Raw genomic sequence first — 17,502 nt, forward strand, 5'->3', positions numbered from 1 at the left:
GCTCCCGGACTCGCCCCTCACGCTGCCCCGGGCCGCGCTGGGCGCCGGCGGAGCGACCCCGGGCGCTGCTCTCTGCCCCGGCACCGCAGCGGCGCGGCGCTCGTCCCCGGAGGACTCCGTTTAGGTACGGACCGGGAAGATGGCGGAGGCGGCGGAGGCAGCGGAGGCTGAGCCCGCCGAGCCCGCCGAGCCCGCCGCCTTCAAGCGCCCGAGCCGCCCGCTGCCCGCCGCCCCCGGGCCCGGCGACCCGGGGCCCAGCCCGCCGGGAGCCCCCCGCGCAGCCGCCGCCGCGCCGCCCGCGCCGCGCTACGAGGAGCCGCCGTGGGGCAGCCGCCCGCCCGCCGGCTCCGGCTACGGGCTGGAGGTGCTGAAGGGCGGCGTGCTGCTGGGCTCGGTGCGGCTGGAGGACAGCAGCTGGTTCCTGGTGGGGCGGCTGCCCGGCTGCGCCCTGTCCTTGGAGCACCCGTCGGTGTCGCGGCACCACGCCGTGCTGCAGTACCGAGGCGCCGGCTGCTCCCCCGACGACCCGAGCGGCGCCGATGCCGCCGGGTTCTACGTGTACGACCTGGGCAGCACCCACGGCACCTTCCTCAACAAGGCGCGGGTGCCGCCCCGCACATACTGCCGGGTGCGGGTGGGCCACGGGCTGCGCTTCGGCGGCAGCTCCCGCCTCTTCCTCCTGCAGGTGGGTCGGGGGTCGGGCTCGGGCGGCTCCGGAGTGCTAAATGCGGTCCTGGATCAGGCTGAGGAATTTTCTCGGCTCCGTCGAGGTGTGAGGCTGTTCGGAAGCAGCTCAGCGCTGCCGGGGTTGTTTTACATGGAGAGAAGCTGTGGGTATCTGCTGCTGGCTCTGCAGTGAGGTGTGGGGCTGCGGGTTTCTGCTGATGTGCAGTGAGTGCAAAAGGCATTTCTCTCCAACAGTGTGATGTATTGGGAATGTCATTCTGACAGTATGACGCCCCAGTAAACAGAGAACTGTTATTTCTCTGTGAACAAGGGGAGTGTTTGTTAGCAGGGACTTGGACCACACATCTTGTGTTGTGCACACACTTCAGAGGCTGCTTAGTCCTCAGATTCACCCGTGAAATTCTGACGGGAATTTTTACCTTTAGCCTTTTAATTACAGTTGTGTGTGAGATGGCTCTGACTGCAAGTACATAGTAATGCTCATTTCTCCCTGCCCTGCTTTTGAAAATGCTGTTAAAACTAACATATTTCGGAATGCAAACCATAAATAATGGCGAAATAATTCTACTGTTTGAAGAGCAGTATACTGATGTGTTTATATTCTAATCTCCATGTGTATTGGAAATAGCTGCTTGGTGTTTTTTAAAAACACTTTTGCTAATTTTCTGTTTTGACTTAGGGACCCAAAGAGGACCAGGAGTCTGAGTCAGAACTAACTGTGACTGAACTGAAGGCACTACGCAAGCAGCAGCAAGCAAAATTAGAAAAGACAATGTTGGGAGAGGACTCTGATGAGGAAAATGAGAAAGAGGAGAGAAATGAAAGGAGTCAGAATAGTGATATGAGCTGCTCGTGGGGAATGGGTAAGTGATGTCGTATCGATTGACTGATATGCATTAGAAGGTCTGTAAGCCTGTTTTTACTGAACATTAGGGTTGATATTCCAACTGGCTGCCAAGAGTCACAATCTAGTCAGGTTTTGAGTACAAATTAATCCTTTTGCTGTTAAAATGAAGGGTATGTGACAAGCTAACATCTGATGAGCTCCTTTTAAACAGGAGGAGGTGATTTGATTGGGCCTATAAAAGCTCATGAAACTTAGAGCTTAATTAATGCTGTTTGGTTTGCTCCTGTGATGATGTACACACTTTTGCCCAAGAAGTGAAACTTGACTGCTTGGGACTTCTGTGCAGTGTACCTGTCTTTAAATTTAAACAGGAAGATCACATATTAGAGCTAGATAAATTATAATTAATGAGCTTTTTTACAACAGAGTGAGTTGGGGTTTTTTGAGTGAAAATGTATAGGCTCATAAACCTTTGAAAGTACTGAAATGGACACTGCTCTGCAAAACTGGATCATATGTTGGAACAACTAATAGCAAAAAAGCTAATTTTTTTTATTTAGTACAGGAGTAATAAAAGTTAAGGGAATTAATTTTATGAGGTAGCTGCTACTTCTTTCAGACTAATGAAAGTTGAAATATACTGCTGTTTCCTTTCTGATGTGGTGTTTTTTTTGACTTTGTATGTCTTCTAGGTGAGGATGCTGAGGAGGATGAGATTGAAGAAAACCCTATTGCTGTTGATTTTCAGGATGTTCAAGATGCCTTTTATGTAAAAGATCCTAGGAAAGCCCTACAAGGCTTTTTTGATAGAGAAGGTAATATTTTCTTTTTTATTAAATATGATTTTTTTTTTTTTTTACTTAGCAAAGTGTTACTTGGTTGTTTATTTTTGCACGGGGATGTAAGGTGCCATGTGGGAGCAAAACTTTTCTGTTACGTTGTGGATAACATTTTTTGTTTCATTAAGTTTTGGTGGGGATTTGTAGCAGTTTGTTTCGGGTTTTTGTCATTAAAGCCTGGCTCGCCATTTTATATCTGAGACTTAGTTACTAATTCCTAAACTGCAGTGAGCAGCTTGTATTCTTCTGGAGTGACACTCAAACCTCCCCCACACTTTGAACCTACGTGGAAAAAGCAAAACCCCTCAATTCCCAGACTGTTTGCTTTGGAGATGGCTGTAATTGTGTATAACTGTAAAATGGGGAAATCTAAAAAAGACAAAAGATAATAATTAAGTGGTCTAAAATTTCAGTGGTTGCTAGTGAAACTTAAAGAATATTGACGTAGTTGTCAAAATGAAAAAGCAATCTTCAAGACTAACTGATCTTGTGAATTCAGATTGCAAACTGTTGTTGCTTCAGAATCATTTTTTAAATTAATACAGAGACAAGATTGTTTTTTTCTTCAAACTACATGGTCCTAAGCAGGCCACTTAGAGATTTTTTAGTCTGAAAAAGCCTTGATTTAAAAAAAAAAAGCCAAATCAGCATAACACAAACTAAAGATCCCATGGCTTCAAAAAAATAAGGCAAAATCATGGTATGTAACAACAGCTCGTTATCCCTTTTGTTTAGAAGAATGTCCCATGACATTCTTCTCTGCTGTAAAGATTATTCCTGCTTATTTCAGTTTTGGTTACTACATCAACTTTGTTTATTTTCCCAGGAGAAGAGCTAGAATATGAGTATGATGATCGTGGGCACAACAGCTGGCTGTGCAGGATCAAGTATGTATCAAGTGTATCTCAATTCCTTTGGCACATGGAAGTGGACTGTTGAATTTACAAACAAAAGCTGAAGGAATTACATGTTGTGTCACACTTGGCAAGGAAGCCAGCTAGATTTAGATGTAAGCCCTGATTACTGAGACAGAAGTTCAAGGATCAGTGCCTACTTCAGTTCTGTGCTCCTTTTTTGTTCTGACAGGATTTGGTTTTCCTAGGGGATGAAAATCATGAAACCAGGAGTCTAGGTTCTTTGAGCTCCCTTGTTTTGAGCAGTATGTGAAATTGAAATACAAGAGAAGAAACTAGGAAACAATCTCTTTCAATTCCCAATGAGAAAAATCAAAACAACTCCAAACTTAATTCTACTGTGTGTCCAATTTCAGTTCCTTTATGGTATAAGACAGTTTTTGAGGGGTTCCTGCTAAAGGCCACTAATGTAATTCTTTTATAAGACAGGAGAAGGTGAGGTGGAAATTAAGTCAAGAAATCTCAATGTGGTAGTGATTGTACTGTTTCAGAATCCTTTGCTTCATCATGGAAACTATTTGTTATTCATGTTGTATGGATACAAGATACCTGTACTTCAGATGATTCAGGGATTGACATTTAACCTTTGAAATTCTTGTATTTCCAATGGAATAAATAGAGGAAAATTATTGTTTGGACCAGTGAAATATAAATTGACTTGCATGATTAGGAAATCATGCTTTTGTTTTGATTAGTTCTGTATGCAATGAAAAGTGCAAATATTTAACACAAAAGATTAAAATGAAGTGGTAATGCCATTGTAAAATGTCTGAGTAGCATCCCTGAAAAGCTCTTTGTATCTGAGCTATTCTCTGATCCTTCAAACTGAACAGATTGCCTGTGGATGATGCATCAGGGAAGCAGCTGGTGGCAGAGGTTCTCCATTCAGGAAAAAAGAAGGAGGCAATGATACAATGTGCACTGGAAGCTTGCAGGTTGCTGGATGCTCGAGGAGTACTGAGGCAAGAAGCAGGTGAATAACTGTGATCACTCTAAATGCCTTAAATTAGGGATTTGAGATTGCTATCTTGTATTTACTTTATTGCTGAGTGGTATGCAAATCATTTTGTTTCTTGCTTTCTTCTGTGCCTTTCTCAGTATCCCGAAAAAGGAAATCAAAGAACTGGGAAGATGAGGATTTTTATGACAGTGATGACGACACCTTCCTCGATCGAACTGGTGCTGTGGAAAAGAAGCGGCTGAACAGAATGAAGAAAGCTGGTAAAATAGAAGAAAAACCAGAGACTTATGACTCCTTGGTAAGAATAATTATGATGAGATGTCAGGGTTACTCTCTCATGCGTGTATTATATCATGACTAAGAAGAAATCTTAGTGGATCATGGCAGCGCATGAAGGAAATGCCAAAACAGGATACTTTTATATTAGTTTTAAATAATTGGAAAATAATTCCGAGCTTTTAAGTCCACAGGACGCATCCCAAAGAAATATCTCATTCTGCTTCAAAGACTAAGAATCCTGGATTGACAGGCATATGACAACAATAAGTCCTACAAAGACAATAGGGTGTGAGGGATAGGAGGGGTTGGGGGTTCAGTGGTGGTATAACACTGCTGGACAAGAATTATGCATACTGTCATGTTTCAGAAACAGTTTAAATTATTTCCTATGTCAAGAAATTAATAAGTTGTTTAGGAACAATCTAGACTTCTAATTTTTTCTGCCCAGGAAGTCCTGGGCAAAGCTCAGAAGTAGAAAAGTGGAAGTAATTTGATAGGATACTTGAGTAACTGTAAAAATGAGGTTTAAACAAGATAAAGTCTTCTAAGCATGTTATTCTCTCATAGGTCACAAAGCTAAAAGAAGCAGAAAATGAGCTTTCTGAGATAACAGAGAAGCTGAAGGTTTCAGGGAAAGGTAAGGCATGAAGTTTATTTGATCACAGTGCTTTCCATGAAGAAAAATACAAAGCTGAAAATTATCTTAGGGATTTCTCTTTTCAGAGGTTTGGGATTTGGGGTTTTTTTTATGTCCACTTTTCACAAATGGATAGGAAGTTTTGCAGGTCACTGAATTAGCTCAGGAGAATTCTTAGAGTCTTCATCCAGTAGTTTATGTAATTGGTTTATAGTCACTTGCTAATGAATGCAGCTTTTTCCAAAGCAAGCAACATCTAACTTGAAGTAAGGTGACAAGTGTACAAGCTCCTGGAGTTCTGAGAGGGTGAGTATTATTACTGTTTATCTGCCCATATTGCTGAAAGTGACCCAGTTTGAGGACCACTGTTTTTCACACTCCCTTAAAAAACATTTATAAGGGAGGAGGAAAAAACTCATAGAAAAGGTAGTATATTTTATTTCACATCTCTCATTGTAGACATGTTGTATAAAGGAAAGGTGGGAGGAGAAGAGAAATATGGAGACAAAGCAGTTGACACTTAACCTGTGTGTTTAAGACATGAGGGTTCCATGTAGGTTCTAGGATTATGCCTTTTTTTCTGAAGGCAGAGCCTTTCCAGACCAGTATTAGTGAGTTACGTTTAAAAGCAAACTGTATCAATGGCTGCATTTTGCTTTCTGTTACTAATGATGTCTCGAGTAAAAGGAAGGCAGGAAGGACATGTGTTTGTTCACACAAAAGCCTTTTTAACAGAGGTGGCTTTAATAAAGGCTGCATCATTAGTTTGTCAGCACTTTCTCTCCAAGAAACCTAGCAGCAGTGTGACAGCTAGGCTATCTTCTGTGGCTGTGTTTCTTTCTAGTTATTCAGCTCCACAGTGAAACTCACTTATATCAACATTTTTTGTTGGTGACTGATTATACCAGATTTCTGTTCAAAAAGCAGTACCATTCCACCAAGCATTCAAACTGATGTTTTGTGTTTGAAGGAATTGTTTTAAGCCTTGTACTTCTGATAAGTAATTAGCAATTGATCAGAAAAATAATATAATGCTAAGATAGTCTGAGAGGTATAATTCCAAGCTTTCATATGTTCTGATACCTTTGTTTCTACTGATACTGTTTCTCAACAAGACTGTTGATTTATATTTTAGTAGAGATTGGTGAAGGGAAACATTTTATATACTTCCCTGGTGAAGGGAAACATTTTTATACTTCTGCTAACACCGTATAATGCTGTAGGCCCCTTCCCCACCAAAGCCTGGTCATGCAATCCCAATACACCTTTTTCTGTAAGTTGCAGGTGGTTTAGAGCCTTGAAAAAAAAGTGAAGTCTTGGTACTGAAGTACAGAATCATTCAGTATTGGATGGGGATTCTCTAGAACTAGACCTGGGTAAAACACACATAACAAATACTGCATCAATCAGCTGGTTTGTTTGGGTGTTTTTTAGATCCTTGGGTTTTCTCTTATTTGAAAGCTTTAGGTTAATCACAGATGTTGAGAAAGCCAGGAGCAGGGTTATTGACCATGGATCATTCTTACCAATGTCATGAGCAGTCCAGCAAAACTGCTGCATTGCGTACAGTTCTGAAACCTTAATGCACTTTCGTTTGCTCTAAATGATTATTTGGAGTCTTAAAGGGAAGAGGGTAGGTACAGCAGTGAGTGAATGACAGTTTAAATTGCTACACCTCTTGCCAAGCACTTGGAGAAATTAAGTAGTTGTCTAAAAAAGTCTCAGTAGAAGTTCACAAATTGTTCCCTGGGGTTCTTCAGAACTAATTACTGGTGGACTGACTTGGTATCTCTCATTCACTGATGCTGCTGAATCAAATATATGGAGCTCTTCAGTCTCATCTTTGGTTGCCTGTTTAGGAAAAATATCAATAAGTTGATGATGCAGTAAATAGCCCTGTAGCTTTTTGTCACTGGGATATAAAGTATAATAGACATGATTGATTCACCTTCTAGTAATGTCAGATTTTACTTCAGTAGTGTGGAAAACTGCTGCAACAGATAAAGAATGCTAACTGTATCCTTGCAAGCTGAACTAGCTGCTATTAGGTTAGGCATTGTTGGTGGAATCGAGCAGAGAATCCAGTTTGGAAGAAGGGACTCCCTCAGCATCAGTCACTGACTGAAGCACCTACACTGCTCTGCAGTACAGCAGCAAGCTCTGCATTTAATTGGGGAGCTTTAATTGTTCTGAAGAATATGACTACTCACTAAACCACATCTTTGTAATTTGATTTTTAATTCAAATTATCATTCTGCTCGCGCTCCTGCCTGCAAGGAGATTCAGACATTGTTAACAATACCTTTTAATTGCTGGTTTTTATCTTGGTTCATATAAATAGTTGTGATGAAAAAAATAGAGTATTTCTATCAGAATTTCTTTTATGACATGTTTTGTCATCATTTATACTTGCATGGAGGTGGATGCTACAACCTTATCTTTTGAAGCCTATTAATTCTGTGTATCTTTGAACAGTTACTGTTATGGCTTTCATGTATTTTGAAATGGTAAACTCTGTTTTGTTTTACATCAGAAATATGCTTTTCAATTGAATCCATTTTTAGGCATGAGTCTTATTTGACTTTCCTCTATTTAAGTCTTGTAAAACTGCTCAAATATGTACTCTTTAGAAAACTTAGTCTGTTTTATTTTTATGCATTTAAAATTTCAAGTGCTACTTAATTAGCTCAAGCTGAACTGAAAATTAACTCATTGATCAAGTAATTATGCTTGTGCATATATACAAAAACACTTAGAAGGCAGAAAATACATATTAGATTTACCACTTTTCATTTAATATTAAAAGACAGAAAACTATCTGTCAAAAGACTTGTTAAAATTCTGGCGAGAACATTTTTCTTTGTTTGCCTCCAGGTTATTTTTGAATACCATATAACAACTTCTGAAACACCAAAGAAGCCAAAGAAAGGCACTTTTCTCGATCTTGTTGTTTGGTTATTTTAAATCCAGACATTAGAAGTCTGTATTCCTTTTTCTTAGTCATTAGAGATTTAGTTTGATATCCTGAGTTTTATTTTAGTTAGTCAAATATCCATAGTATTGTTAATATTTTGAAATTAGGTGGAGTAGAAACACTGTCATTACTCTTTTTCAAGTTCAAAGCATTTTTCTTGCAGAAAATCTAGTAAAAACAAAGGTAGGTTCTCTGTGATTGGGCTAATGCATGAAATTTGGTTTGTATGCACTCTTTCATAAGTAGAAGGCAGGGTTGGTTGATTTTGAACTTTGCAAATGTTATGACATAAACATTCCAGGAAAGTCAAAAGCAGATTCCCTGTGCAGTGGTGTAGGTTTTTGTGTGGCTGGGATTACTTTAGTTTATGACTGCAAACAAATTCCTAAGCCACTTTTTTAGGGAGAGCAGATCTAGAAGTGAGATGAACAACCAGCAATAGCACTCACAAAGAAAGATTCATTTTTAAGAGAGGCTTTTTTAAGGTAAGTGAATTAAAGTTTACTTTCAGGCTTTTGTTAGGAGAAATGCTTTCATCTTTCCAGGCCTAACAACCTCCATTATTTCACAATTCAACAGAAACTCACAAAGCCAATAGTTGTTCCTATGCACCTTGTTCTCTAAAGGCAGGACCGGATGATTACAGTTATCTCCCCACCATAACATTATATATCTTCCCTTTATCTTGCCTAGTCGAGTCCCATCCAGCAGCTCAAGATTCTTTGGATGAATTCATGACTGAAATAAAATCAGGATGCACATTAGACAGCGTGGCACGGAAGAAGCTTCACTTGCGGTCATTTGAACTGAAGAAAGAGCAGCAGAGACTGAAAGGGTTAATAAAGCTTGTCAAGCCTGCAGAGCTGCCTGAGCTGAAGCCCCAGTAAGTCTTGGTGAAAACATAAAACAATTACTTTTCCCTTTATTCTTATCCATGGGCACTTGTGCAAGCCCAGTAAATAGGCAGCTTTCCAACCACAAAAGCAGGACAGCCTTCCAAACTACCTGGCTGGTCTCTTTAAGGAGCTGCTGAGCCTTTGGGCTATTGCAGCATCTGTGGCTGAGGGAAATGCACAGCACTGGAGTGAGACCAGCCCAAGCTGGCAGGATGACATGGGTAAGGGACTGGAAACAGAGTGTTAGCTTCTTTGATTTTTTTCCCATGTGCATCCAAAAGGAACTGAAGAATTTTACAGATGTTATGTACAACATGAAATCCACTTTCACTCTGTGAAAAGCTTCCTGTTATGGTATGTGTCTGAGTCCTACAACATATATGTAGGATGGAGGAATCATCTCCTGCAGCATCCTCCTTGGATGCTGCAAATGGGAGAGAAATAAATAAAAGGATTTTTATATATCCAATTCTCATAGGCAGACTTTTTTTTTTTTTAATGTATATATAAGATTTAATACTTTGTATACTGTTTCCCTTTGTGTATAATTTTTATTAGGGGTGGGAGTTCCAGTCTGAATGCAGAGAACAAGCCTAAAAAGATGAACCTGCCTCTCTTTGGTGCCATGAAAGGGGGGAGCAAATTCAAACTGAAAACTGGAAGCCTAGGGGTAAGTTGGACATGTGGGCTTTGCAAGCCAGTGGCTGTTCGTGGGATCACCTTCTCAGGCTGTGGAGGCTGTAGGTGGCAACTGTGTCTTCTCACATGCATGGAAACAGCATGGAAGTGCAGCCTGTGGCAATGGAAGGTGCATGGGCAACAAGCAGGGGATGTTAGATGTCATTTGCTGCCAGCAGTTGCCATTCTGCATCTCTGTACAGCCAGTTTCCTGGGGCGCAGCTGTGGTCAAAAGGCAGTGGATCAAGAGAGGCAGTCTGGGGACATGAGGCTGAACCAGTGCTCTGCCCCAGTCCTTTTCATGTTTTTCTCCATCTTCATAGCCAAAATCATATGCAGGATTGATTCAGTTTCCAGTATCCCTCTTATGAAAAGACTGCACTCCCTGTTTATGGACTGGACATGTTTTTTCATCTTCCATCTCTACCAATAACTTTTCCTTAAGCCCTAGCTATTTGTTATCCTGAGAGTGTTTCCTTACCAGCTGTCTCTGACGGTAGTGCTTGTGCTTTCTGCTGTAATGCGTATCTGTGACATCTGCCTCTGTCTTGGCACTGATGCCCACGTTTTTGTCTTGCAGAAGTTGCCTGTTAAGCGTCCAGACATTCCTGAAAGCTTGTTCAAAACAAAAGATGATGGCCCAGAGGAGGAGGAGGAGGAGGAAGAAGAAGAAATGGAAGAGCAGCAAAAAGCAGATGCAGTAAACAGCAGAGTGTCAAACATAGAAATGAAAATGACAACAGAGAAAGAAACAGGGAAAGAAGCTCATGCTCCTGATGGCTCTCCTTGCAATAACAAAAATCTAGAATGCCTTCAGGATGGTAAATTGTTGTTTCTGATTTTTCCAGTAATGAAGATGAGTCTGTTACTGCTGAACTTTTAAGAGCTATGTGAATCAAATGTTTGAGACACATTCTCCAGCCAGTTTGTTTTCTGTAGGTTTTTTGCCATGACTCCAGAGTCTGTGTGGCAGCAGCTGAGTTTCACATGATTCTAGTTGAAACTCTGCTTGGCAGTCAGTTTTTCACACCTTTAGGTGAAATAGAATACATCTTCTGGATGTAAGGAGGTCCTATTTTAATAAGCCCTGTTTCCATTAAATTGATTGTCCAAATGAAAACAACTGCAATGTTTTGTTGGCAGTAATTGGCAAAATAAGTAAACAAATGTCTGTGCAAAACTTCAGATCCATTTGTAAGGAGGAAGAACAATTTCAAAAGTGGTAATGGAAAGGTAGCTTTGAGGTATCGCCAATCCCTTCTTTTCTGTATCAGCCTCATGCATTTGAAAACTCAATGATGTTTCTCAGTGAGCAGTAGGTTTGACAACAGAAGGCTAGTTCTAGCTTTTTGGCTTAATGCTGGACATGTTGCTGTTGAAAAGTGCTTTAACAGATCACAGAGTTTTTTTTATTGTATTGCAGTGGGCTTAGTGGATGAAATAATTTGGAAGACTTTTGAGAGAAGAGTTCTTCCTGAGACAAATGTAGCAAAAAGTTCCCTTTTGTGCTTGGTCTCAGGGATGCACTCTGTTCATCAGGGTTACTGCAGTGCCCACTAAGCTCTTCCTTTTTTGTGTTACAGAGGTTGATTTTCTGCCTGAGCCAAAGGTCCTGAGAAATGAATCTCAGATGGGACCCTCACAGGAGAAATCCCAAGGTAAACAGTAAAATACAGACTATTTTGTAATTGCATATGGGTTTAGAAACTGACTAAGGGACTTATTATCTTACGTGGGTCAAAGGAAACTGAGCCTAATCTAGAGCCTAAAGAATCTAGAATTGAAATGAAAGACTGTGTTTTTGAAGTGTATGGTAAAGACTGGGCACTTCCACTATATTACAGCTGTCCTTGCTTTTCATAGTCATTAACTGTTTAGAGATATTTTGTTTCCAAAAATCAGTGTAAGAAGGATAATTAATGTAGGAGAATATGATGATGCTTTTTCCTCTGTTACTCTCTTGCACTAGCTCTTAACACTACAGAAGGACAAAACTTTCTTTTATAAAGTGACAAATGCTACATAACATAAGTAGTAATTTGCTGGTGACCTAGATTATGCCTCTGCATGTATGCAAAAAAAATCAGATCTCCAAAATGAAGAACGTTTGGTGTACATGAAAGAGATTTTTATGACCTTTCTATTTTTTCATAACTTAGACTCCTTAGAATCTGTCCTCATCATCTCTCCCATAGAGAGCCATGAGAGTATCAATATTTCAAATATGAAGTGGCAAAAAAACAAGGAATTCTTTTCACCCATCAACTCTAAAGTTTCGTGTTTGTTTGTTTAAAAAGCAAATTGGTCCTGCACTTTTCCTACTCCTCCCTTTCTAATTCAGTCACTGCAGCGATTACAGATAGTGTCTTTGAGAAAATAAACATCTGCCATTAACTAAAGTTAATATTACAGAATCACTAATAGACAGTCTTATTAAACTGCATTCAGTTACATGACTGACAGTGTATTTAACATAAGTTAAATCTAGGGAAAACAATAAGATCTTCAGCAGTATTATTCTCAAGTATGAATTGTGGTGTAGTGAGATATCTTGGATTTCCCTGTGGATGTATTAATTTTTATGTGAACTTCCTATAAGTTTATATGTGTAGAATTGGTCATTTGTGCTGTGTCACAAAATAATTCTGCTTTTTTTCCCAGCATCCAAGGTAGTAAATAAGGAACCCGAAGAGACATCTGAGAAAGTTAAGAAAATCAGTAACTCAAGCAAGGTCAGTTACAACACCATGACTCCTGCAGCCTAAGAGGAAGTAATTTCTAGGCTCTTTTTTAGTGAAATAGTAACAAGTTGATGGAGTCTAACTTGGACACAGTGGTGCTTCTCTGCTAAGACCCAAATGTAGAACTATACACTGCCATTGAACTCAAATTTTGGAGTCACAAATAAGAAGGTAAAGCACAGCATTTTAGGCATGCCAGATGCTACCTGTTCAATCACAAAAGGTTTTTTTTTACCTTTTCACTTGGCAGTTACTAACTGCTGCTTCTCCTGTATCACAAGTCTTGGAGAACATAGATGTTCTCCAGGCTTTGGAGTGTCAAAGTAAAGCTTTTCTTGGAGAGTAGCCTCCAAGAAAAGCTTTACTTGGCAAATACATATTGGCTGACACAGAACACAGTGTACTAAAGCTGCAGTTAGTCTGTGTCAAACCTCATCCTTCTCTGTAAAAGATGTGAAAGAGATGAGTTTGAGGGATTAATGTCTTTTGCAACCAAGTTATCACTAAATTTGAGTGGTTGTACCAAGTAATGTTTCTCCTGTGCATAAGATTTGTATTAGAATGTAAAGTATGTGAGCTTTGCACATTTTGGGACTCAGTCAATTGTTGCCTTCAATTCTTGGAGTTGGGAAAGATCTTCTCAGACAGCCTAATGACTATTGTGAGGCTCTTCCCTTTAGAGGGCATTCCACCCATCTGCTGACTGCCATCAGAGGAGATGACTGTACTTAGTGGACCATGAGTTCTGACCACTGGGACATTTTCTTTGTGGGGACCATCTGATTTTAGCCCTGCAGCACTTAGTGAACCTCAGATCCCTGCATCCTGTGTGTGCTGACTGCTGCTTCATTAGTCCTGGCAGAGGACCCAGGGATTGGGTAGGCACAGTCCTCAGAACTGTCTTTTGTTACTGGCCTTGCTAAAGATGCTAAAGAAATTGAGAATTTATTTATACTGGTAAAGTCCAAGTTTGACCACTTTTATGAATATGGGAGGACAAGGCAGTTTGTCATGCTGAGGCTGTCAAGTCAGCACCTCCTATCAGCAGAGAGTTTGCTCTAGCATTGAGCATTCTCAAAATGCCAGATGGCTTAAATGTATTCTTTCTCCCATCACAAATCACTTTTTCCACATGCTGTCTCTGCCTTTGGGCTCAGATCTTGCATGGAAAGTATCAATCAGAAGTCAGCATTTTTTTTTTTTTTTTAATATTTCAATAATTTTGAATCATGTAAAACTGGAAAAACAATTTTCAAGTGATTGTTCACAAGCCATATTTAAAAACTGTGCAACTCTCCAGTCTAATGTTTTGGAAAACATTAGTCTTCTAAAAAAGCTGGTTTAGATATTAATTTGGGGAAGGAAAGTTATTGAGGGAATGAAGATTTGTTTCAACTGCATAACTTGAGACTGTAATAATGCTACAGAGTAGTGCAAATCAGTGCTGAGTAACTTGGCATTATTTTGGGCTCTTAAGTCTTGCACTCTACAGTTATATGATTTTTTTACCTGCAGTTGAAAACAGAAGTTGTTGATAAAATGATGCTGATGTGGCAAAACTTAAAAATCTAGGGACAAAAATATACTGCTGTTCCAACAACTGCACTGCAAGTGACCCGTTGTGGTTTGCTTTAAGATTTCAAGATGCCAGCAGGACCTGAAAACAATGAGTGTTCATTTCTTTTTGAAAACTAAGTTATCTTTATATAACACCTGAACTTTTATAAACTCAGTTTGAAAGTCACCTTAACCCCAAAGTTTTCAGTGGTACTGTGCGCTGAAATGAGTAAAGCGCCTGTTGAAAATCCTACTCTAAAGCTTTTCCTTTATAAAGAAACCCTGTGTCAAATGGCATCACCAGATGTTAGGATTAAACTGTGCAGAAGTGGACAGGTTCTGTTTTGAGGGGGAAATTGGACAGGATGACCTCCAGAGGTCCCCTCTAAACGGCATTTTTGTTAGTCTATGACTCTAATGGAAATGAACTGGATCTATTTGAAGATTGAACCTTTCTTCTGTATTACTGTTTCTATCCCTGACTCTTGTAGAAATAACCCTCACCTCTCATTATCTGTCTCTGAATTAAGTGAGGGATTTATTGGCTGTGACGCATTGCTGGAGGGGTACAGCACCTTAAAAAAATCTTTCCTCTCTTTGCAGGTCCAACAACCTTTTTTTTCCTCACAGTACCCAGATGATGACCCAGACTACTGCATATGGATTCCTCCTGCAGGTATTAACCATTTCCTTACTGGTTATAGTCTAATAACTCAGGAATCTTCCTAACGAGTCATCAGGCTGTCTTTGTAAGTTCTTGAGAAAAAGCTAATTGAGGAATATTTCACCCAGAACCTGACATTTAGTGGCATGTTATGCCCCATGTTTGTTGTATGGCCATGCAAGTCTTACAGTGAAATACAGACCATAGCTGTAGTAGCTTCATGGCAATGGAGAGATACACCTGAAGTTTGGTTTTCAGTTTTGTAACACCTGAAAGAGCTAGCTGCATTCACACATGGTGGTGGTATGATAACCTAGTTGAAAGATGAGCTCAAACCTTCCCTAGGGATAAATGCTCAAGCAATGTTAGTATTCTCACTTTCCACAGTCTGTGAAATCCAAAAATGCTTATTTACAGTTTTTTGCAAAAATCATTGGAATACAAACACTGGGTCAGCTGTTTCGAAGAAAAGTCTTGATGCTTTGGTGAAGGCACTGAATAATTGATACAACATATGTTAAACTTGAATAATTTTTTATCTTTAGTTCCAGCATGTTTTTAGCTAGGTGAAGTTATTTTTAAACAGGGTAATGAATGTTCAGTTCCTCTAAAATAGAAAACTCATTTTAGTGCATTGAGGTTTTCAGAGTAAGTTCAAAGCTTAGCCTTCACTTGATAGATTTATTACTATAATTTTTGTAAGGCTGTTGCAAGGTTATATAAATAAGAATAAATTTTCACTGAAGAAAATTGTAATCTGGTGAATCATCCTTCAATGAAAAGACTGCACATCTCTGACATATCAATGCACAGGAACAGAATACTGGATTCAGTAACTCCAAAGTCTGATCTGGGATAGTTAAGCAACTGTGTCCATAAGAGGGAGCTCTGGTTTTTTGGCTCTGCCTGACAATAGTCAAACGTTCCTTCTAAGTTGGCACTATGAGGCCTCCAGAAAAAGAAAGGAGAGGGGGAAAAAAAAAAAAAAAACCACAAACACCAGCCACAAAAACAGGAGTACCTGATGTAATCTTAACACTGTTAGTAAAATTGAAATGAATTGTAAGTATAAATCAAAAGACACATTGCAATATGCGGCCTGACTTTCTATCCTCTGTACTTGTATGGTTGGTGCTGCCTAGAGACTATTTCGTACATTTCATACTATTTCAGACTATTTCTCTTAGGTGAGGGGTAAAAGGGATAATGCAACTCTTTTCTCTTTGTCCATTAGGTCAAAGTGGTGATGGCAAGACTCATCTCAATGAAAAATATGGCTATTAAGCTTCCAGTGCCCCAGAGTACATCCGAGGCTTGAAGGACTGCTCTGACTTGGACTCTTTCACTACATGTTATGTGACAGATAAGAGACTTGGATTTTCAGATGCTGTTTAAATTCAAGGGCATCAGCAGCTGCTCTGGCTCAGCTCTCCCTGTGTGTCCTCTGTTTGTCTTCCAGATACATTTTTAAAGTAAAAGCCCACACATTCTTCTGCCTCTTCTTTCTTTTTTAGCCTTGTTTGTTTTGTTTTCTTTTAATTTGGCTTGAAACAGTAAGCTCATTTTTCCTTTTGTAAATAAAAGTAGACAAAAATATTAAAAGAATACCCCTCTGTATACTTACAGACTTGATAAATTTTATATTGGTTTATGCAATTAAAATAAGAAACACTCCTTTTTTTTTCTGTGAAAATACTGTCATGGTAAACACAACCTAAAACTTGAGGACTCTTTTCTTTTTCCTTTCCTATGGAAAAAAGAACAACTTACATTTTGAAAAGAAAATTGTTTTCATTTCTCCCTTGTGCAGTTGTTGGAATACCTGGTATGGAGTGGACAGGAAAGGGTGAGTGTAGTGTTATAAAGGCCCAGAAATGCCAAGGAACTGAAGAGTCTGGCACTGCCTTAGTCAGGGGGTGACAGAAGAAACAGATAGAAGGATATCCTGGAAAAGCCTATAATGGAGCCTGTTCTTGTGTCATAACACGAGCAAAGTGCCATCTTAATGTGGTTCAGAGCTTGTGTGGTAAATAGTCTTTGTCTGGAGGAATCCCCTGGGTGACTCAGGATTGTCCCAGAGCCTGTGCTGTGGTAAAGGCAAAGTCATGCAGGATGGGTGAGGGTTTAAGTAGCTGTAGGCACAACCATACAGGGGAAAGGAAACCTAGAAATGGCAAGGCTACCACTCAGGGACACACATCCTTTGGGGTGCATCCTCATGGACACATCACAGGAGCGTGCATCAGAAGCTGGGGTGAAGGGATAACCATACAACTCCTTACTTAATAGGCTCAAGCTACAAAACAGCATCTTTCTGCCTGTAATCTGTAGCATATGTAGCAGGGTTTTGTCTGCATCTGCACACCAGGCTGGGCAGCCTAAAGCCTTCTGCTTCTGGCAGAGGCATATCTTTATGTAATCCTCTCTATTCAAAATGCCAGACCTCATAGGTTTCACAACTGTAGCCCTTCCCCAGAGTCTTGTTCAGTCCCAGGGTGTACCAGGCAACTACAAGGGAGTTCCATTCAGCAGCAGCAGGCCTGGCAGGTTTCAGACAGGGGAAATAATAATTTGCCCTTCATGCTTATGAGAAGCACTAGGGCAAAGAGCCCATGTAAGCACACCTTTAGGATGGTAACAATAAAGTAGGTGGTTGGTGTATCTTTTCATCAGGGGCCGCTTTGCAGTACAGACAAATGGCATTGACCTACTGCCAGAAAACACACCTCTAGGGATAAGGGTCTGGACAGTTTGGTCCTGGCTAAGACCATAAGTTCCCCATCTGTTTCTTTTCATAGCAGCTCACTTGTGCTCCTGAATCTGGTGGT

General features: G+C 40.2%; 1 protein-coding gene across 2 annotated transcripts; it reads left to right on the forward strand.

The window, feature by feature from the left end:
* Positions 1-124: 124 nt before the first annotated feature.
* Positions 125-16,293, forward strand: SLC4A1AP (solute carrier family 4 member 1 adaptor protein). 2 transcript variants are annotated; one of them, XM_066316039.1, is made up of 14 exons: positions 125-685; positions 1,367-1,550; positions 2,227-2,349; positions 3,200-3,260; positions 4,121-4,260; positions 4,386-4,546; positions 5,095-5,164; positions 8,832-9,021; positions 9,593-9,704; positions 10,293-10,533; positions 11,296-11,370; positions 12,374-12,444; positions 14,614-14,686; positions 15,909-16,293. In XM_066316039.1, exons 1-14 carry the CDS (start codon positions 140-142, stop codon positions 15,956-15,958), a joined length of 2,097 nt encoding a protein of 698 aa, XP_066172136.1. In that variant the 5' UTR covers positions 125-139; the 3' UTR covers positions 15,959-16,293. The 2 variants fall into 2 exon arrangements, with proteins under 2 accessions (XP_066172136.1, XP_066172137.1); XM_066316040.1 differs by lacking the exon at positions 12,374-12,444.
* The last annotated feature ends 1,209 nt before the right edge of the window (positions 16,294-17,502 follow it).

Source organism: Sylvia atricapilla, chromosome 3, assembly GCF_009819655.1.
Source record: "Sylvia atricapilla isolate bSylAtr1 chromosome 3, bSylAtr1.pri, whole genome shotgun sequence".
Taxonomy (NCBI): domain Eukaryota; kingdom Metazoa; phylum Chordata; class Aves; order Passeriformes; family Sylviidae; genus Sylvia; species Sylvia atricapilla.